The 21,198-nt window shown below is 44.1% G+C and overlaps 1 protein-coding gene across 1 annotated transcript in view; it reads left to right on the forward strand.

Annotated features, from left to right (window-relative positions):
* Nucleotides 1–20,888, forward strand: part of LOC147100099 (cation channel sperm-associated protein 2-like) — a 65,747-nt gene extending 44,859 nt beyond the window's left edge. The window contains exons 7-13 of the mRNA XM_085968983.1: nt 1,601–1,725; nt 9,890–10,068; nt 13,034–13,133; nt 14,184–14,231; nt 17,025–17,131; nt 18,074–18,232; nt 20,808–20,888. Of these exons, the coding sequence (XP_085825109.1) occupies nt 1,601–1,725; nt 9,890–10,068; nt 13,034–13,133; nt 14,184–14,231; nt 17,025–17,131; nt 18,074–18,232; nt 20,808–20,839 (750 nt within the window). The 3' untranslated portion in view covers nt 20,840–20,888. The remainder of the gene's footprint in view (nt 1–1,600; nt 1,726–9,889; nt 10,069–13,033; nt 13,134–14,183; nt 14,232–17,024; nt 17,132–18,073; nt 18,233–20,807) is intronic.
* The last annotated feature ends 310 nt before the right edge of the window (nt 20,889–21,198 follow it).

Below are 21,198 nucleotides of genomic sequence, written 5' to 3' on the forward strand. Positions count from 1 at the left end.
TGCTTCCAGTAGCACCCCACTTCCCTCTTGGGGCGCAACCACTCAATTTCCGGCGCAGGGACGCTAATTTTTCCGGGGCGCTAGTTTTAGCGCCCGGCAAAGTTAGCATTGGGGCGCTACTCAATTTTTAGCCCATAGAGTTATATATCCCGGTTTGCAGATGACATCAAGTTAGGAGGCGCAGTAAATTGTGTAGGTGGGAGCAGGAAGTTACAAAGGGACACAGACAAACTAAGTGATTGGGCAAATCTGCAGCAGAATGGAGTTCAATGTGGGTAAATGTGAGGTCATCCACTTTGGATCCAAGAAAGATAAATTGGAATATTTTCTTAATGGTGAGAGAGTAGGACCTGTGGAGAAGCAAAGGGATTTGGGTGTCCATGTACAGAAATTGCTAGAAGCTAGCGCACAGGTACAAAATGTAATCAAAAAGGCAAATGGAACATTATCTCAAGGGGGTTGGAATTCAAAATTGAGGAAGTGATGTTTCACTTGTATAGAGCATTGGTCAGACCCCATCTGGAGTACTGTGTTTGGATTTGGGCACCGCACCTCAGGAAAGATATATTGGCCTTGGAGGAGGTACAGTGCATATTCACCAGAGTAATACCAGGACTTAAGGGTTAAATTACGAGGACAGGTTGCATAACCTTGGCTTGTATTCCCTTTAGAGTTTAGAAGGTTGAGGGATGATCTGTTCAACGTATTTATAATAAATAAAGAGAATCGATTGGGGGGGAGATGCAGCAAAATTATTTCCTCTGGTGGGACGGATCCAGAACAAGAGGGCATAATCTTAAAACTAGAGCAAGGCCATATAGGAGTGAAATCAGGAAGCATCCTTTCACACAAAGGACAGTGGAAATCTGGAACATCTCTTCCCTAAAAGGCTGTGGATGCTGGGTCAATTGAAATTTTCAGAACTGAGATCACTAGATTTTTGTTACATGTGGTATAAAGGAACGTGGGGCAAAGGCAAGTAAATAGAGTTGAGGTACAGATCAGCCGTGATCTAATTGAATTGTGGAACAGGCTTGAATGGTCTGCTTTTGTTCCTATGTTCAGGCACGTCCAGGCCATGACACTGTTCTGAAACCACGATGGTTTCTCGTTGGCTTCCAGATTTATAAGCTCTCGGGAAGTGGGAATTGTAGGAATTCTTGCTGTGGAGGCCATCCCGCCAGCCCTGCCTCTTCCAACATCATGGACCTTCTGTGGGGCATACGAAAGTTCCATCCATACCAGACCTCACCAGGATTTTGCCACTGTGCTTCTTTGGGATGTAATTCCAGCATTTCTGGATGCTGCCTGATTTTCCATCCCCTCCGCTGCACTCTTGGCAACTTTATCCTGGAAGCTCACCCCAGGACTCAAAGAAATTCAGGGCCATTGTACTTTTTTTAACGTCTTCTTGGATTTGCAAGCTATTCAGAAAAGGTAGTGATTTTAACATACCTTGACATCACTATGATAATTTTGCCATCTGCTCCCTGTGTACTTTGGTTAGTTTCCACAATGAGTATAAAACTAAGGGCAGGTGCTATGTTGTACTTACTTATGTGTGCTCCAAATTGACAATCAACTTTTTAATCTATTCTAGGCAATGACTTTCATCTTGCTGTTGGTGTTGATATTTGCTTACGTTTTTGCAGTAGTCGGCGTGTCACTTTTTCGGAGTTACACAGAATCTGATGACGCAGGATGTAAATATCAATCAGCTTTTCGGTAATTGCATTTCAAAAACTCTTTAAAAAATTGTATTAATTTAGCCTTTTTTTTTTAAACAGAAACTTAACCCTTTCCATACATGATTTACCTCAGTATGATAACTGTTAGGAGTGACCCAATTAGGTGCAACATTCTATTAATTCAGCCTAATTAGAAATTATCTAGAATTGTGAGGAATTCCTTTCTTAACCAAAAATAAAATTTACTGCCTTACGTGATTCTACAAAATCATTTAAAATACAATAAAACTCAGTCTCATCACCAATACTTCAGGTCAGCTATACCACCAGTTAGCAGTGGGTGATAGGTTTCTCTGCACTGTTCACACTATGGCATAATCTCAACACAGACACTCTACTTTAATAAAATCAGTCAATTTTTCTCCAGAGAGCGAAATGAAATGAACAGTAAAATGAGTGAAACTGTGATGCTGTGCCTGATTTCTGAGTTTGTCAATGTATGCAAAATTCTACTCCTGCAAACTTGTTCTCAAATCCGCCCCTTTTTCCACAGTTTCCCTTGGATCATTGGCGTAAACTGTTCTCTAATATATGATAAGGAAGGGAAGGTACCAACATGGCACATTTGTAACCAGGCATAATATTATGGTTAGCCCAGTCCCCTGAATCCAGCATTATGTGGCATGAAGCCTGTACTTCAACTACTGTGCAACAAGGCAGCTCCAGAGTGAGATTTTCTTGATTATTGAGCAAAGGTGCCAATAGATTAGATATTAAAAGTAATCTTTCGCAGGTTTCTGGCAATGAATGTTGCAGGACCACCCAGTTAGCAGAGAATACACTTTCCTGAGATGTACCTAAAGTGTTTGAATAGATTGCCAACAAATAGATTGCAAGTCCAAGGGCTTTCTGTTGATTCCGAGACAGCTTTCCTACTGGTGGAATAAATGCTGCTATTGGAAGCTACTTGTTTCTGGACTTCGTTGTGGCAGTAAAGATAGATTACTGGCAGTTCCGCAGTTCTCATTTCTCTAGCTGTTGAGTTACTACCAGAACTTAGGGATATAGTTGGGTCAGTGAACAAGGGGATAAATTATTAATGCTATTTAACTGTTATTCTGCCCTTGCAGCACGTTCCTATGCAGAGCTAGACAGGTAGCTAACAACTTGATACCTTCCCATAAAAATCACAAGGCTTGACTTTTCTTGTAAACTTTACTGAAAGATTCTTATTGTGAAACTGAAATACAATACAGAAGTGGAAGCATACATTAGTACACAAGCACATAACTGATATGCATACACAAACTTAGGTAAGCGTGAGCAACACAGTACATTTGGCATGTAACTTACCAAAACACGTGAAAACTTACTGTGAATATACATTTAGCAAACTGAAAGGCATTCTCTTACATTCACTTTAAATTAGCCCTGTACATAGTGCATCAAAATACAGCTACAAGTTAACCAGCTAGATACAGAGAGCGAGCAATTCATGGCTAGCTGTGTAGGTTTGCTTACAGAGAAAGGTTACAAACTAAACATTTTCTGCAAAATATAGTGTACACTAATCATCTATAACATTCTCAAGTACTTACAGACAATAGTGTCCAAGGCCAAAGCATAACAAGAAAATAATTGCAACACCATGTGTCGAGCTGCAGGTCTTGTGATATACAGCAATTTTACTTTACAGCAATTTTACTTTACTGCACTTTACTGTGCTTTACTGTACTTGCTAGGTACCAAATATCCACTAGGTGGCGGCACACAATGGGAATCGACCCAAATTACTCAAACCCCTGAATTAACTTGAAAACTAACATAAATTCCTAAAGGAAGGCAGCACACTCCCCGCTTGGTATAATTCCATTGTACCACTACAGATACAAAATAAAACCTAAAGAAAACGTCCTTTGGCTGCAAACATACTCAGAATCCTTTCTCTAGGTTTCTTCAGAAAGGAGGACTACGATCTCTGAGACTGGCCTCAGAAACACTTTGACAGTCCCCTCCTTGACAATCTTCACCTCCACCTTGCGGACCCTGTTGTCCCTGCTCGGCAGAGTTTTGACAACCAGTCCCACTGGCCATTCATTTCTGTGTGCTTGGCTGTCTTTGAAGAACTTGACGGCACCCACATCGATGTCAATCTCATCTCTGATCAACTCGTACAACTGAACAGCCAGCACAGCTGCACAAAGCTCGAGACATGGAATGGTGTGGGCAGGCCGAGGGGCCAACTTGGACTTCCCCATAACAAATCCAACATGGTATTTCCCGTCAGTGTCAGCTGCTCTCAAATAGGCCACAGCTCCTATTGCTACTGTAGAAGTGTCTGAGAAGATGCACAGCTCTCTTCTCTGTGTTGAAGACAGCGAGACTGGAATGTAGCACCTCTCTATGTGCGGGTCTTCGAGAGCCTTCAAGGACTCCTTCCATAGGTTCCATTTTGCTTCTTTTTCTGGGAGGAGTGGAGCATCCCACTCACTCTGATCAGATGAGTGTTCCCATACTAATGCTTTTCCTTGCCTTGTTATGGGAGCTACGAACCCCAGAGAGTCGTACAAACTGTTGACTGTGGACAGGACACCTCTCCTTGTGAATGGCCTTTCTTCACGGGACACCAGGAATGTGAAGCTGTCTGTTTCCAGGTTCCAGGAGAGCCCTAGGCTCCGTTGAAGGGAGAGAGGATCCACTCCAAGGTGCAAATCCTTCAGATCCTTAGCACGGTCCTCTGCAGGGAAGGCTTCCATCACCTGTCCACTGTTCGATGCTACCTTGTGTAGTCTCAGGTTGGACTCTGCCAACATCTCATAGAGTCATAGAGTAATACAGCACGGATAGAGGCCCTTCGGCCCATCGTGTCCGCGCCGGCCATCAAGCCCTGTCTAATCTAATCCCATATTCCAGCATTTGGCCCGTAGCCTTGTATGTTATGGCATTTCAAGTGCACATCCATATGCTTCTTAAATGTTGTGAGGGTTTCTGCCTCCACAACCCTTTCAGGCAGTGAGTTCCAGACTCCAACCACCCTCTGGGTGAAAAAGTTCTTTCTCAAATCCCCTCTAAACCTCCCGCCCTTTACCTTGAATCTATGCCCCCTAGTTATCGACCCCTCTACTAAGGGAAAAAGCTCCTCAGCATCCATCCTATCTATGCCCCTCATAATTTTGTACACCTCAATCATGTCCCCCCTCAGCCTCCTCAGCTCCAAGGAAAACAAACCCAACCTGCCCAGTCTCTCTTCATAGCTGAAGCGCTCCAGCCCTGGTAACATCCTGGTGAACCTCCTCTGCACCCTCTCTAACGCGATCACATCCTTCCTGTAGTGTGGCGACCAGAACTGCACACAATATTCCAGCTGTGGCCTAACCAGTGTTTTATACAGCTCCATCATAACCTCCTTGCTCTTATATTCAATGCCTCGGCTAATGAAGGCAAGTATCCCATATGCCTTTTTTACCACCTTATCCACCTGTTCCGCCGCCTTCAGGGATCTGTGTACTTGCACACCCAGATCCCTCTGCCCCTCCGTCTTGCCTAGGGTCTTTCCATTCATTGTGTATTCCTTTGCCTTGTTAGTCCCCCCAAAGTGCATCACCTCGCACTTTTCCGGGTTAAATTCCATTTGCCACTGTTCCGCCCATCTGACCAACCCATCTATATCGTCCTGCAGACTGAGGCTACCCTCCTCGCTATTTACCACCCTACCAATTTTTGTATCATCCGCGAACTTACTGATCATACCCTTTACATTCATATCCAAGTCATTAATGTAGACCACAAACAGCAAGGGACCCAGCACCGATCCCTGTGGTACCCCACTGGCCACAGGCTTCCAGTCACAAAAACAACCTTCGACCATCACCCTCTGCCTTCTGCCACTAAGCCAGTTTTGTATCCAATGTGCCAAGGCACCCTGGATTCCATGGGCTCTTACCTTCTTGACCAGTCTCCTGTGCGGGACTTTATCGAAGGCCTTACTGAAATCCATGTATACCACATCCACTGCGTTACCCTCATCCACACACCTAGTCACCCCCTCAATCTCTCTGGTTCTTGTCAGGAGATCTATTGCTTCTTCAGGTGTGGTAACCGAGGTGAGACCATCGTCAACATAGAACTGTCTCTCAACAAAATGCTTCGCATCGGAGCCATATTCTTGCTCACCTTTCTGAGTGGCTCGCTTCATGCAGTAGATGGCCACAGCAGGTGAAGGGCTGTTTCCAAACACGTGGACCTTCATCCTGTACTCCACCACATTCTTGTTGATGTCGTTGTCCTCATGCCAGAGGTAGCGGAGATAGTCCCTGTGGTCTTCTCGGACGATGAAGAACCGCAGAAGAACTCCCAACAAGGTGCTGTTCAAGTCTGGGCCACTGAGGAGTACATCGTTCAGAGACGCTCCTTCACATTCAGCACTTGAATCGAACACAACTCGTAACTGGTCCGGCTTTTGTGGGTGATGCACACCGAATGTTGGCAGGTACCAGTGTTCTTTACCTTCCTCCAGAGGTGGAGCAGGCTCGGCTTGGTCGTTGTCCAGCATCTTCTGCATGAACTCTATGTAATGGCCCTTCATTTCTAGCCTTTTCTCCAGTGTTCCCCTGAGTGAGCAGAGGCGCTTCATAGCTTGTTCCCTGTTACTTGGAAGACGGCGTCTAGGAGAGCGAAATGGTAAGGGTGCCACCCAGCTGTGTCCATCGTCCTGGTAAACCTCCTCACCCATGATGGTTAGGAAAGCTTTGTCGTCCATGGATAGTGCTGGCTTGTCATCATCCTTGGACCTTTTAAACACTGAGCATCCTAGGCTGTCTGTGCTCACAGTGAGGCCTGCCTCTTCCTCACAGGCAGAGGAGGTTGACCTATGATGCTGCGTCATGCCATCGTAGTCTTCCTTTACCTGGATCCTGTTTGGGCATGGGCTGAGAAAGGATGTGCGACCGTTGTGCAAGACGTTTGCTTTATAGACGTTGACATCCGTTGGTTTGTGGACTGTTCCCAAGCAAACTCCACCCACGAGGACCCATCCCAGGTCAAGCCGCTACGCATAAGGAGCATTGTGGGGCCCGTTGATTTGCTCACGCACCTTGTGCACCCTTAAGATGTCTCTTCCCAAGAGCAGGAGGATTGGAGCGTCCAGGTCCACAGCTGGAATCTTGTTGGCAACTGGCTGTAGGTGGGGCTGATGGCGTGCGACCTCTGGGGAGGGAATTTCCGTCCTATCATCTGGCATCATGTCACACTCAATTAAGGTGGGGAGGGGAAGCTGTAGTTTCCCATCCATGGACTCGATCATGAAGTTGCCAACTCTCCTACCCGTAGTCTCTGTTGTCCCTGAACAGGTTTTTAGCGTGTACAGAGCTGCGCTGGCCTTGACTTCAAAGAGATTGAAGAATTCTGTCTTCGCTAGAGACTTGTTACTTTGCTCATCAAGCACTGCATACATCTTGATTGCCTTCTCCTTTCTCCCTGCAGGATACGCTTTAACCAAGCAGATTTTGGAGCATGAGCGTGGGCTGCTTGCATTTCCACATACCTCTGTACACTTGGAGGTGACTGAAGAAGATGCGCTTTCGCTTTGCTCCCCGCTATCCTCTTTGTCGACCGCAGCACTCACGGTGGTCGAAGGAGGAGGACCTGGATGCAGGGCTGCGATGTGTTTTTCACTGTTGCACTCGAAGCACTTGATTGTCGCCTTGCAGTCTTTTGCCATGTGCATAGTTGACCCACAACACCTGAAGCAGATGCAATTCTCTTTCAGGTATGATTTGCGCTCATCAATAGGCTTGCCTCTAAAGCTTCAACACTTTTTGAGTGGGTGGGGATTCTTGCGTATTGGACACTGACGATCTGGGTCATCCACTTTATTCCCAGCAGAACTGGATTGGTTGACTGAGGGTTCGGCTGGAACATCTGTTTTGTGCACGCTCACAGAGGCTTTGTTGCTGTAGTTTGTGGGTTTCTCTGTTCTCGAAGGAGCGTAACTGCTGGAGGTGGAGAAAGTGAAACTTGGATCGTTCCTCACCTTTGCCTGTTGTTGGACAAACCTGGAGAAGAGAGAGAAGGGAGGAAATGCTACTCCGTAGTCCTCCTTGTACTTGGATCCCTTAGCTATCCATTTCTCTTGAAGGTTGATGGGGAGCTTTTCCACTATTGGGTTTACCCCACGAGCTGTATCCAAATATGAGAGGCCTGTCAGGTAACCTTCTCCCTTAGCACACTCCAGTTCGAGGAGAATGTCACCCAGTTCTCGAAGCTCGACATTATCTTTGTTGGTTAGCTTCGGAAAGTCCTCAATCTTCTTAAGCAGTGCATGTTCAATAGCTTCTGGTGTCCCATAACAGTCTTCGAGGCGTTGCCAAACCAGGTTGAGGCCTGCTGTGGGATTGCGGACATGCACTGAGCGAATTCTCCTCGCCTGTTCTGACGACTCAGCTCCGAGCCACTTTGTCATCAAATCTAGTTCTTCTCTGGCTGACAGATTCAAGTCCTTGGTGGTACTCAGGAAGGATGCTTTCCATGACCAATAATTTTCAGGACGGTCATCAAATTCTAGAAGACCTGAACTTAACAATTCTCGGCGGATGAGGTACCTAGCGAGGTCTTGTGCACCTTGTGGCTCGGGTAAGGACTGCTTGGCTGGATTGGCCGAGTGCTGTGGAGGTCTCTGCAGGTAAGTCTTACTTGTTTCTTCTCTTTTAAGCTCAGTGTCTCCGAAAACAGGCTGTTTGTTACTGTGGTGAGTGGCTGGTTCTGCGTCGAGATACCTGGATGTTTCCTTGAAGAACAATTTGGAGTGTTGTTGGACATACTCACTTGTACGTTGCACTGGACTGAGGGGCTGTTCTAGAACATATGGTTCATGGCTGTGCTCCCCGCCTTCGTTCTCCTCGCCTTCTTCATAAGCTGCAGCTTCAGCTTCAGCGGCAGCGGCAGCTCTCTGGCTTTGGAGAATGTGGAGACTAGCGTCGAGGTCAGCTCTCTGCTTCATCACACTAGCTTCTTTTTCAGCGAAGGACAATTGAGCCTGGGCAGCTTTTGCCTTGGCATGTGCTTTGAAGGCTGAAGGCTGCAGAAGCTGTCGATGACGACGGTCTGCTGGACCGCCGAGATGATCTAGAGGATGCTTTAGAGGACTGTGACTTGGCATCATTTGTTCGAAGAGGCTCATGCTTCTCGGTTGGCTGATCGACGTCCTCTATGGTATATTGTCTTCCTGAGCGTAGACTCATGGTAGCTGGGTGGTATCTTCTTGAGCCCGCTGTGCTGTTGTCTTTTCACTATTCTGCCCTTGCAGCGCGTTCCTATGCAGAGCTAGACAGGTAGCTAACAACTTGATACCTTCCCATAAAAATCACAAGGCTTGACTTTTCTTGTAAACTTTACTGAAAGATTCTTATTGTGAAACTGAAATACAATACAGAAGTGGAAGCATACATTAGTACACAAGCACATAACTGATATGCATACACAAACTTAGGTAAGCGTGAGCAACACAGTACATTCGGCATGTAACTTACCAAAACACGGTGAAAACACAGCTTACTGTGAATATACATTTAGCAAACTGAAAGGCATTCACTTTAAATTAGCCCTGTACATAGTGCATCAAAATACAGCTACAAGTTAACCAGCTAGATACAGAGAGCGAGCAATTCACGGCTAGCTGTGTAGGTTTGCTTACAGAGAAAGGTTACAAACTAAACATTTTCTGCAAAATATAGTGTACACTAATCATCTATAACATTCTCAAGTACTTACAGACAAATAGTGTCCAAGGCCGAAGCGTAACAAGAAAATAACTGCAACACCATGTGTCGAGCTGCAGGTCTTGTGATATACAGCAATTTTACTTTACAGCAATTTTACTTTACTGCGCTTTACTGTACTTGCTAGGTACCAAATATCCACTAGGTGGCGGCACACAATGGGAATCGACCCAAATTACTCAAACCCCTGAGTTAACTTGAAAACTAACATAAATTCCTAAAGGAAGGCAGTACAACTGTTGTCTGACTTTTAACTTTCTTGGTTAGTTCAACAATTGATGAAGATAAGAACAGTGAAAAGCAGGAAGATGATCAATGACATATAAGGGAAGAAAAATTGGGGGCAAGAAATATATATTTTTGTTTGCATTAATATTATGTAATAGAAAACAAGTAGCTTTATTTTATTTTGATTATTTTTACCAGTGGTATCTTGCATACATTCCAGACCCTTTTCCAGCTATTTACCTTGGACCATTGGTATGCTCTGCTCATAGATATATGGAAAGTACAGGAAGTTGACAAAATTGCAACTGGGATTTATATAATGTCCTGGATTCTGATTGGCTCCTTCATATTCAGAAATATAATTGTGGGAATAATGGGTAAGTAAAGCACTTTTGTATTTTTTAGTTCAGCATTGCCATGTTGAATAGACAAACTGGTAAGAGTCTGGTAATTTATTTGTTTAAAATAGCCACAAAGAGCAACAGTTTTTAAGAGCATTTTAGAAAGCTCATTCTTTAGCCCAGTCAATGACTAATTCTCTTGATTTAATATTAAGGAGCATACCTCAAAATATGTAGTCGAAGAGCAAAAAAGAAAGACTTGCATTTCTATAGCATCTCTCACAACCTCAGGATGTCTCAATTTACAGTCAATGAAGTACTTTTTGAAGTTTAATCACTGTTGTAATATAAGAAACGCGGCAGCTAATTTGCACACAGCAAGCTCCCACAAACAGCAATGTGATAATGAGCAGATGATCTGTTTTAGTGATGTTGATTGAGGGATAAATATTGCTCAACATCTTCAGGAGAGGGAAAGCAAAGCAAAAAAATAAGAAGGAAATGAGGGGGATTGAATGGGCTACAAGTTGGCTTTGCTTTGTTTAAAATTTAGCTCCAAAAGAGCAGTGCAACACTGCATTTGAAGCAGGTCTTATCTGTGAACATGACCAAATATACATGGGGGTGGTGGTGGTGACGGGGGGGCGGGTTGGGGGGGTTGGGGGGGTGGGGGGGAGATGACAGAAAAGCAGGTGTGGAATGTGAAGCTCCTACTGATCCCAGCCAGCTAATCTAACTCTACAGTTTATGTAGGGAGAAAAGGACCATCCAGTGATGATAATCAATGCTGTCACCTGGCTGGCAACGATTTTGTGCACGCGTGCCTCCAAATCACTGAGGGTCTGCAGCTCAGCCAATCCTCCACCCGTCCGGTGCTGGTGGCGCCTGTTATGAGATAGCTTGGCCTGCAAGAAAAAGGACAGCATCTGAGTGAATGTGCAGCCATGTGCTTGTCTGATGTGCCTCCCATAGTTGAATGGCCCTTAATGTATGCAGCCATGTGCTTGCCTGATGTGCCTCCCATAGTTGAATGGCCCTTAATGCATGCAAGGTGTGGAATGTGCATGTGTGTTTTGTGAGATGGCCATAGGTCTTGGATGAGTGTTGGGCATTTGGGGTTCTTAAACCCTCTGGGCACTGAGTGAAGTTGAGATGGAGGGATGTAGAGGTATTGAAAAGCAGACATTCAACCTGACCACCTGAGTGAGGTCGTTGAATTTCTTCCGACATTGGGTGTGGGTCCTGGGCACCATGCTCCTGGAGGAGACGTGCTGAGCCACCTCCCTCCACACTCTTCTGTATTCACGTGACAATGGCCTCCTGCCACTCTGTGGGTAGAGTATTGATCTTCAGCGCTCCACTGCGCCAACCAGAGCCACCAAGGCCCGGCCGCTGAAGCGCTGAGCTCTTTCCCTGGGCCTCTCCATTTTTCTTTCCATCAGATTTGATGTACAGGTCTCTCCAAGCTGAGATTCAAGGCTGCAATGAGCAGGGTGTGGCTGGAATGCAAGATCGACCCTCCCCTTTAAGAACTGGCCAGCGCCAGTCTGTGTTCCATCGCTAACTGACATCACCTGAGCTTCGCCAGCGCTCTGAGGTAGCGCCTCACTCCTCGGCGTTAGCACCTTAAGAGAGGTGTGTAGCGCCTGATTTCGCGCTCAAATCACCTCCAGGGGCGATAAAAGCCAAGTTTGCAGCCGGAGGCGATAATTAGCGCCAAGCGCTAAACTTTGGGCCGGCTGATAATTGCGCCCCAAACGGGGCGATACCGAATTTCTCCCCCACGGTCTTTTATCACATTGCTGCCGTGGAACCTAGCTGTGTGCAATTTGGCTCCTGCTTTTGCCTACATAACAACAGTGGCTACACTTCAAGAGTACTTGATTGGCTGTGAAGATCTTTGTGACAGCCTGAGGACATAAATGCAAGTTCTTTCTTTACTTCTCTGCTTGCAGAATGAGATGTCACCTCATAGAAGGGAGCAGATTGGAGGAGGTTTAAGGTAATAAAAAAACCTTAACTCATTTTGAGAAGGCCACCCAGGATATCATAAAGGAAATGGAGGATGGTGAAGTTGGAGGCCTTCCTGGAACTCGGGTCGGGTCATCGTGGTCCTGTCATGTCTAGTTTTCCTACGTAGTCACTGACACACAGGCCTATAAGTGTGTAAGCCAGTGGCTCAGCTGGTAGCACCTTCACCTCTGAGTCAGAAAGCTTGTGGATTCAAACCCACTGTGGGAAGATGGAACACAAAAATCTAGGCTGACACTGCAGTGCAGTAGTGAGGGAGTGTTGCACTGTCGGAAGTGCCATCTTTCAGATGAGCTGTTCAACTGAGGCCCCGTCTGCTCTCTCAGGTGGACATAAAAGATCCCATGGCACTACTTCGAAGAAGAGCAGGGTGTCCTGGCCAATATTTATCCCTCAATCAACATCACTAAAACAGATCATCTGGTCATTATTACATTGCTGCTGGTGGGAGCTTGCTGTGTGCAAATTGGCTGCCGCGTTTCCTACATTACAACAATGACTACACTTCAAAACAGTACTTAATTGGCTGTAAAGCACTTTGGGACGTCCAGTGGTCGTGAAAGATGCTATGCAAGTCTTTCTTTTTTCCTTCCTTCTTTCCTTCCTTTCTTTCCTTCTTTCTTTCTTTCTTTTCTCTTTCTTTCTTTCTGGAACATCACTCAAAATATATTGCAGTGACAGAACTGATTGAAGATTTTAATTTGATGCAACACTTGACATATGATCCGCCCAACTTGGTACACCAACAACGAGCACAACTAGCAGAATGCAAACAGAAAGTGCATTTTGTACATGGTATCCTCTATGTGTTAGCAGTAATTTAAAATTAAGTGAGAAATGTGCACACTTTACTGGACAATAACACAAATACTGCCAGCATAAGCCTTATTGCTAAAATTAATTCCTTGGCCATAATTTCAAAATTCATATGCAAAGATTTTCTGTAGCATCAATTTTTTTTAAATCACAGTGAGCAATTTTCAGACCATAAGGAAAGATCTAGCAGCACAAGTTCAGCAGCTTGAAGCCCAACGAAAGGCGGACCATTTTAAACTACAGATAATGCAGAGGTACGAGGCAATGTTATGTTATAGTTTGTATGATATTGAAAATATATAAAACACAGGTCACATAATAATATACTGCATTTTATATTTGCTTAAGTGATTTCTTTTTACTCAAAGTAACATATGTCATTTTTTGAAATGGGTAATTTTCCCACTTTTGGCATCCAGTGTTAGTATGAGAATGTTCCAGGTCAGGCACAGCATGGGTCATGATTCCTACTCTTGATTACTGTATAGTGATCCCGACTGGTTGCTATTTGTAGTTTTGTTTTATTAATTCATGGAATGTGGGCCTTGCTGGCAAGGCCAGCATTTATTGCTCATCCCTAATTGCCCTTGAGAAGGTGGTGGTCAGAACTGGAAAAAAGCAGGAAATGGAACAGATTTTTAAGCAAGTGTAGGGGCTGGGAAAGGGGGGAGGGGATGAAAGAACAAAAGCGAAGGTCTGTGATAGGATAGAAGGCAGGAGAGGTTAAGAGACATTAAGAGACATTCAAGGCGAGAGGAGATGGTAATGGGACAGGTTAAGAAACAAAGGATGGCTCTAGATGAAGTGTGAATTGCGCTGGCAGAATGAAAGACAGCTGCCCTGTGGGAGAGAAGAACAAAAGACACGGACAAAAAGTGTGGATATGATAGGGGCCGAGGTTATGATCTGAAATTGTTGAACTCTATGTTGAGTCCAGAAGGCTGTAGAGTGCCTAATCGAAAGATGAGTTGCTGTTCCTTGAGCTTACGCTGAGCTTCATTGGAACAATGCAAGTACTTTTGAAGTGTAGTCACTGTTGTAATGTAGCACAGCAAGGTCCGACTAACAGCAATGTGCGAATGACCAGATAATCTGTTTTAATGATATTGGTTGAGGGATATATCTTGGCAGGACACTGGGGTGGAATCCTGTCTTGTGTTGCCTGGTTTCATGTAGAGACATTGCCAGAAACCTAGGAGGAGGTCGTTGATCCTCATTTTTAGATGCAGATGTTATGAGATGGGGGAAACATAGATGAGCAGGCAAAAAGAAACTTACCTACTATTGTTACTCCTCATTTCCAGGAGGATGAGTCAGCCCTTGAGCTTAAAAGATGTTCTGGGAGTCAAAACGTAAGTGTTTTACAATTCTTATTTAATATATTAAAGCGAATGTCTTATATTGGCCTGTAATTTCTGATGCCTACGGGTGTGTACGAGCTGTGTACACACCTGTAGGGACCTCGCAAGTGCGCATGCGCTGAAAACCGGCATTTCCGATCTGTCAAGAATCCTGCTTTCTGCAGAACCTCCGCCCGCTGAAATCCCTTAAAAATCTTACGCCTGATAAGGCCTGCTTTTACCAGCATAAGAGTTTAAAAAAGTAACAAAAATTTTTTTTTCACTCATTTATAATTTTAAAATACTTTTAAAAAAGGTGTTTATTTTTAGCCCTGTAAAAAACTTCAATTATTTTTTTCAAAAAATGTAATTTTTGTTTAAAATATTTAATTTAATGTAATTTTAACTCATTTTCAAAACGTGATGGTTTTTTAAAAATGTATTTAATGTTTGGATGTCTTTTTTCAGTGATCCCCATTCATACTTTTGACAGGTCTACCTGTCAAGTGTATGAAGGGAGATTCCCTTCTTCCATTGGTTCCCCATGGCCCTCGTGATCCCAGGGACGCTTGCGAACCGCTTGCGCCCCTGGGATACGTGGGCCCTGCGCATTTTGTCGTGGAGAGGCCCAGGAGCGGAAATGGCCAGACCTCGGGAGCCCTCAGGTAAGGGCGTAGATTTTTTCCAGATCGGGGGCCTCCGCACGCATGAAGCCTCCGATCGGAAAATAGAGTTTGCAGAGCTAGTCGCATTATGAGAAAGACAGTGTCATAACTGAGAACCATATAACTAGGGTGGGGGATATTAGACTAAGAAATGAAAATAAAACAGCTGTGCTTTCAAGCACTGGCTGAATTTTTTTTTTACAAACTTGACTGCAAGCTTTTTCTTGAGTACTTGCAACTTGTCACAACCCTCTAAGTTCTCACCACCAAAATGACATTTATTTATCAGCGTGACTCGGTGCTGCACATGATGCTCACACTTGTGGCATATTTTCACTGCCGTCATATTGCTTGTCTAAGGGATGCACTTTGATATTCTCATCCCTTGCAATTATTTGCCGCAGTGCTCTTGCATTGTGAATTTTTAAAATAATATTATTTCTTAGAAGGATTTATTACAATACAGTAATGCTGGAAATGAGTTTGACTCTAACTGCCTCAGTGTGATTTAGCGCTACAAACCATTATTCACATAAATGTGCCACCTTGGTCTCACTGGAAACAGATGAATCTTTATACTGTCATCTCCGAGGCTCTCACAGATGTTTCCATTCTTCACACAGCTCAATGCAACACCCTCCTCATCACAGGAGTTTGATTTGCTACTTTTTTTTTTACATAGGGGCTTGTAATTTTTTTTTTGCGTGGAGATTATCACTTTTTTCAGATGGATTTGTTGCCACACTCATTGAAGTGAATTCTTGTTTTTCACAGGGATTCAGGTGTGATTTTTAAAAATTTTTCATAGGATTCAACATGAGTCATTTATTTATCTGTTAATATTCTGTTTCATAATTCTCAACTGCACCACAATACTTCATTTGACGAACAAAATCCAACATGGGATAAAGGCTTTTACATACTGCTTGCTGAAAAACACAATTTTTTGGATCGGAAAGAGCTTAATGACAGGAGGCTGAAGTATATATAGCATACCATATTACAATAATTATGATAATGGGAGGGTAACATGGCAATGTGTTGATCGGAAGTACAACATTCTATCTGTAAGGTATGCTTTGTCTATCCTTTATTCTTTATTTGTCGAATGCCTGAAGTAGGCTTTTAAGTTCAGTAAATGTTTATGAACCTTTTTATTTATACATTAACTATAAATTAATTTGGATATTCCCATTGTGCTGTTGCTAACATAATTAATCACCAGCGTCAGTCATGTTCCTTAGCACTGAAATATTGTCCAAATGTTGCCACTTTGTCCTTATTAATCAGTTTATAAACAGAAAATGCTGGAAGACCCGCTGAGTATTTCTGGCATTTTCTGTTTATATTTCTGATCTCCAGCATCTGCAGTATTTTGCCTTTTTTTATTCATCAGTTTGGTGCCTTCATTTTTTTAATTTTAAAAAGGCTGATGATTAAATTCCTTTTGCTAATTGATTTTGTCTTTGATTTTGGATGAAAAGATGTCTGCAGATTGCAAAATAAGCAGCAGAAACTTACTCTGTAAAAGATGAGTTATGGAAAAGTTTCCCTGATGGCTCAGTGGGTACTGCACAGTGCAGAAGTGAGCCAACCAGACCGGGAGAGGCCTAGGTTCTGTCCTTGATCTATCCTGAGTTCAGTAATCGCAGCCAGGGTAACTAGTAGGGATGAAATGATTGGCCTTAGTGCTCCTAGGCAAAGGAGGACAAAAACCAGCCTGTTTGCTTCTGATTGTCATCCAGTGATTCCTGGTGGAAAGTCCAGATGTCTGGACACCCAGGAAATGAAATGCCTTCTGCTGATAATTTGACTGAAAAAATTGCCACGAGTGGAAAACGGGAAATCCCGCATTTTATTCTTGTGCGAATGTTTTCGTTAATATTATCAGCAGGAAGAATTTCACCCTTTTGGTGAGGAGAGGATTGGACTGGGTTGTGTGGTGCCCTTCACATAGTCCACCGATACTCATCACCTAGATCTGTGCAAAACAAATGGCCGCTTGGGTGACATACTGGAGGGTACTTGTGGAAATGAGCTCGTGCCTTCAGGTGAGAAGGGGAGACAACTGGAGTGGGGACAAACTAACTTATAACAGAGTGCATTGCTTCATTCAATTTCGACAACTTGCTGTATGCAGAGATGGACAGTCGGAATTGGAACTTAATGCTCCTAGCGAATTGGATTTTAGGACGAGCAGCCTCGGGAGTAATGCAAGTGATGTAACTTATAAACGCGGATCTAAAGGTAAGAAAGAAAATTACAGGTTAATGGAAACACATTTGAAATATTAATTTCCTGTACAGCTTTCAAAATGCACTAACATATCATAAATTGCAAAAGGACTATATTAGGCTTTTTCCATTTGTATGAAACAGACAATTTTTTTAACAATATAGATTGTTAAGTTCCTTTTGTAGAGTAATTTGCCTTGGATTTTGAATGCATACAAGTCTGCAGATTGCAAAACAAGCAATAAGAGTCTACATTGTTAAATATGAGTTTACCCAAGGTTAGATTGCTGGATGCTTAGCTAAGCATTTCAAGTTTAAATCTCCATCATTCCCACTTGAGTGTCCTTAAATGATGAATATCTGTGCAATTGTGAGGGACATGTCCCTCTTTGATAGTCATTTTCCATTATAGCACATTAGAGAAATCCTGTATATCCAAGTTAACAATGCTTTAAGTATTGTAACCATCTTGTGCTTGAATAACTAACATTTAAAAATGATGTTAAAGTAAGTTCTCGGGAACCGCAGGTCAGAGAACTGGGGCTGTTGAAACTTTATGTCAGATCCCTGCAAGGGCAGCCTCCCCACTAAGAGCTTCCTGTGACTGCTGCTCCCCGCTGGGCGTGTCGAATCACAGAATTGACCCTCATGTGCTTTTAGCAGTTAGAATGCCATGTGAAAGAAAGCACAAGTTAAAACTGACGTAAGAAAACTACTAGGCACTTGGTCTAAGCGTTAAGCAAAGCTTTAATCAACTTTTTTCCAACATGGAGGTCTAGTTGTGTCCTTCATTAGTTCCTGTTAAGAATGTCCTGCGCAAGCTGGGCCTGTGCCCGAGTATTTATACTCTCCCTGGACAGCGCCACCCACAGGCCGCTCAGTATTATTTCATAAGTCTTTCTTTCATGAATGACTGATTCATGTCAAAAACCACATTGGCTTCATTTCTACACAGACTGGAGCAGCTACGTTCGTAAAAATATAAAGCTGATGAAAAGTAACCCGGCAAGAGAGAAGGTTATCTGGCCAAGGGACTCCTTGTTTCGTTACTATGAACTACTAGAACAGCTCCAATACAATCTAGAGGAACGGAGGAATCTCCAACTTCTTGCAGGTCGGTGCAATCACTGGTGCTAAATGAACCTACATGTCAAACACTGACAACTTCATTAGGTCATGTAATCATAAGTGACAGAAATAACGTTACTAATAATTATTATAAACCAGTGTTGGGTGCCAGGGTTAAATATTGGGAAGACCGGATCCATTGTTTTCGGCCCCCGCCACAAACTCCGTTCCCTAGCCACTGACACCATCCCTCTCCCTAACATCTGGTCTGAGGCTGAACCACACTGTTCGCAACCTTGGTGTCATATTTGACCCTGAAATGAGCTTCTGACCACATATCCGCAGCATAACTAAGAACGCCTGTTTCCACCTCTGCAACATCGCCCGTCTCCGCCCTTGCCTCAGCTCATCCGCTGCTGAAACCCTCATCCATGCCTTTGTTACCTCTAGACTTGACTATTCCAATGCACTCCTGGCCTGCCTCCCACATTCCACCCTACATAAACTTGAGGTCATCCAAAACTCGGCTGCCCGTGTCCTAACTCGCACCAAGTCCCGTTCACCCATCTCCCCTGTGCTCGCTGACCTACATTGGCTCCCGGTTAAGCAGCGCCTTGATTTCAAAATTCTCATCCTTGTTTTCAAAACACTCCATGGCCTCGCCCCTCCCTATCTCTGTAATCTCCTTCAGCCCCACAACCCCCCGAGATATCTGCGCTCCTTTAATTCTGCCCTCTTGAGCATCCCTGATTATAATCGCTCAACCATTGGTGGCAGCGCCTTCTGTTGCCTAGGCCCAAAGCTCTGGAATTCCCTGCCTAAACCTCTCTGCCTCGCTACCTCTCTTTCTTCCTTTAAGACGCTCCTGAAAACCTACCTCTTTGACCAAGCTTTTGGTCACCTGCCCTAATTTCTCCTTATGTGGATCGGTGTCAATTTTTTTGTCTTATAATACTCCTGTGAAGCGCCGTGGGATGTTTTACTACGTTAAAGGCGCTATATAAATTCAAGTTGTTGTTGTTGATGTCTTAGCTCAGCAATGCAGAATACGACTGAGATGAGGAGAAATTTCTTCACTCAGAGGGTCGTGAATCTTTGGAATTCTCTACCCCAGAGGGCTGTGGATGCTCAAGGTCATCGAGTATATTCAAGACTGAGATCGATATATTTTTGAGCACTTAGGGAATCGAGGGATATGGGGATCGGGTGGGAAAGTGGAGTTGAGGTCAAAGATCAGCCATGATCTTATTGAATGGCGGAGCAGGCTCGAGGGGCCGTATGGCCGACTCCTGCTTCTATTTCTTATGTTCTTCATTTTAATTCATGATGAAATTGGAAAGCAGAAGCATAAGCACAAGGGTTTCAATAAAACCACCTTGGCTCTTCTGGTCTCCCAGTGACATGTCCCATACTCTGCACCAAAGGGTAGAAAGGTGATCTGCTGTCAGATCTCTGCCAGCGTTGTTTTCTAAATTAGGGTGACCATACGTCCCCGTTTTCCGGGGACAGTCCCTAAGCAAACGATGTCCACAGTTCAGGAAACTTGTCCCCGAATATGCGCGGGTTCAAATCAGGAGCCACGTGACCCTGAGCTGCCCTGTGGTCGGGCAATAAAGTGGGCGGGGTGGGTTCCAGTGGATGGGAGGGATGTCAATCTCCTGTTTCCAAACCAGTAGCAGGGGTGGACTCACGGTGGGACTTTAATTTATGCATGTGGTCGCAGTACGCATGCTCCGCAGCCCCCATCCCCAACCTCCGCCGCCGCCCTGCCCACAAATCCCTGGATAGTCCTGTGAAATTTAGTTGAGGAGAAATCAGCCCTGGAGCTAAAATGTCTGAGTAACAGGGGCTGCTGGTAAATAGACTAATGAGCGACGGCTGGAGCTGGGCCTTGTGGACGTCCCGGGAACCGGATCAGAGGCCTTGGATGGTGTGGGTGAGAGTCGGGCTGTGAGGAGGGGGATTGCGGCCGGCAGATACTGTGAACAGCGGCTGCATTAGTCAAGCGGAAAGCTCTGGCACTGCTTTTTGCAGATTCAGTTTACATCAAAATAACAAAAAAATTTGTCTCGCTACGCTACGCTATTTTCTGCCCTGGCTGCTTTGCTGTGCTCCCACCCTGTGTGTCCCCGGATTTGGGTTAGAAAATAGGGTCACCTTATTCTAAATTACCATTTAAAAGTTTCACAAGGGCAATGTGAGATGATTCTTCACTCTTTGCTCCCCTCTTCCTGTAGTCTAGCAGCTGAAATTTGCTAAGCATCTCCCCACTTAACACAACTAAGATCGGAACCCCAAGTTGGGAATCGTCTGCAGTAACTCCCACAGCACCTTTGGTAGCACGGTGCCTTGTAGCTCCAACACAGTAAATCACTGTGCTGCCATGTATCACTGTTTATAACAGGTTCCCAATGCTATTATAGTTCATATAAATATACATGTAGAATTATTTTTAGTTGTACAAGTTAAATAAAAAGTTCCAGGATCTGCAGTAGGTTCAGATCATGGTGCTGTGAACTGTTAGCCAAAAGTAATAGCAGGGATAAAACCTTACCCTACAAATGAAATTAAATCATCAGTCTACCTAATGTATTTAATACTTGTATTTTTGTTTTCTACAGCTCAGGCCCTCCTGAATATGCACGATGTGTAAAAAGACTTCAAGATGTAGGCGGCCAAAATAAATGCTCAAGAAAGTAAAATATATTGTTTAGTAAACTCTGTAGTGCTAATGTTTGTTAAATAAGTTATTACCAATATTGTAACACAACCATTTCAATTCTACTCGATCTGCCATCTATTTTATTTATACTTTTACTCTTGTTGCTATCAGTTTTCAGTCATTTCTCTCCTTTGTGCCGCACAACATTGAAAAGCATTTTGAGGGTAACATACTTGTTTCCACTCTGTTTTTGGGCAGGCCCAGGCCTCCACTTGGCATTTCCTTTCATGCTATAACTCAGGCACGATAGGCCCTGTGACACACTCAGGTGAATTTTTACTTTTACTGGC

Source organism: Somniosus microcephalus, chromosome 27, assembly GCF_052327205.1.
Source record: "Somniosus microcephalus isolate GS21.2 chromosome 27, FLI_Smic_1.0, whole genome shotgun sequence".
Taxonomy (NCBI): Eukaryota; Metazoa; Chordata; class Chondrichthyes; order Squaliformes; family Somniosidae; genus Somniosus; species Somniosus microcephalus.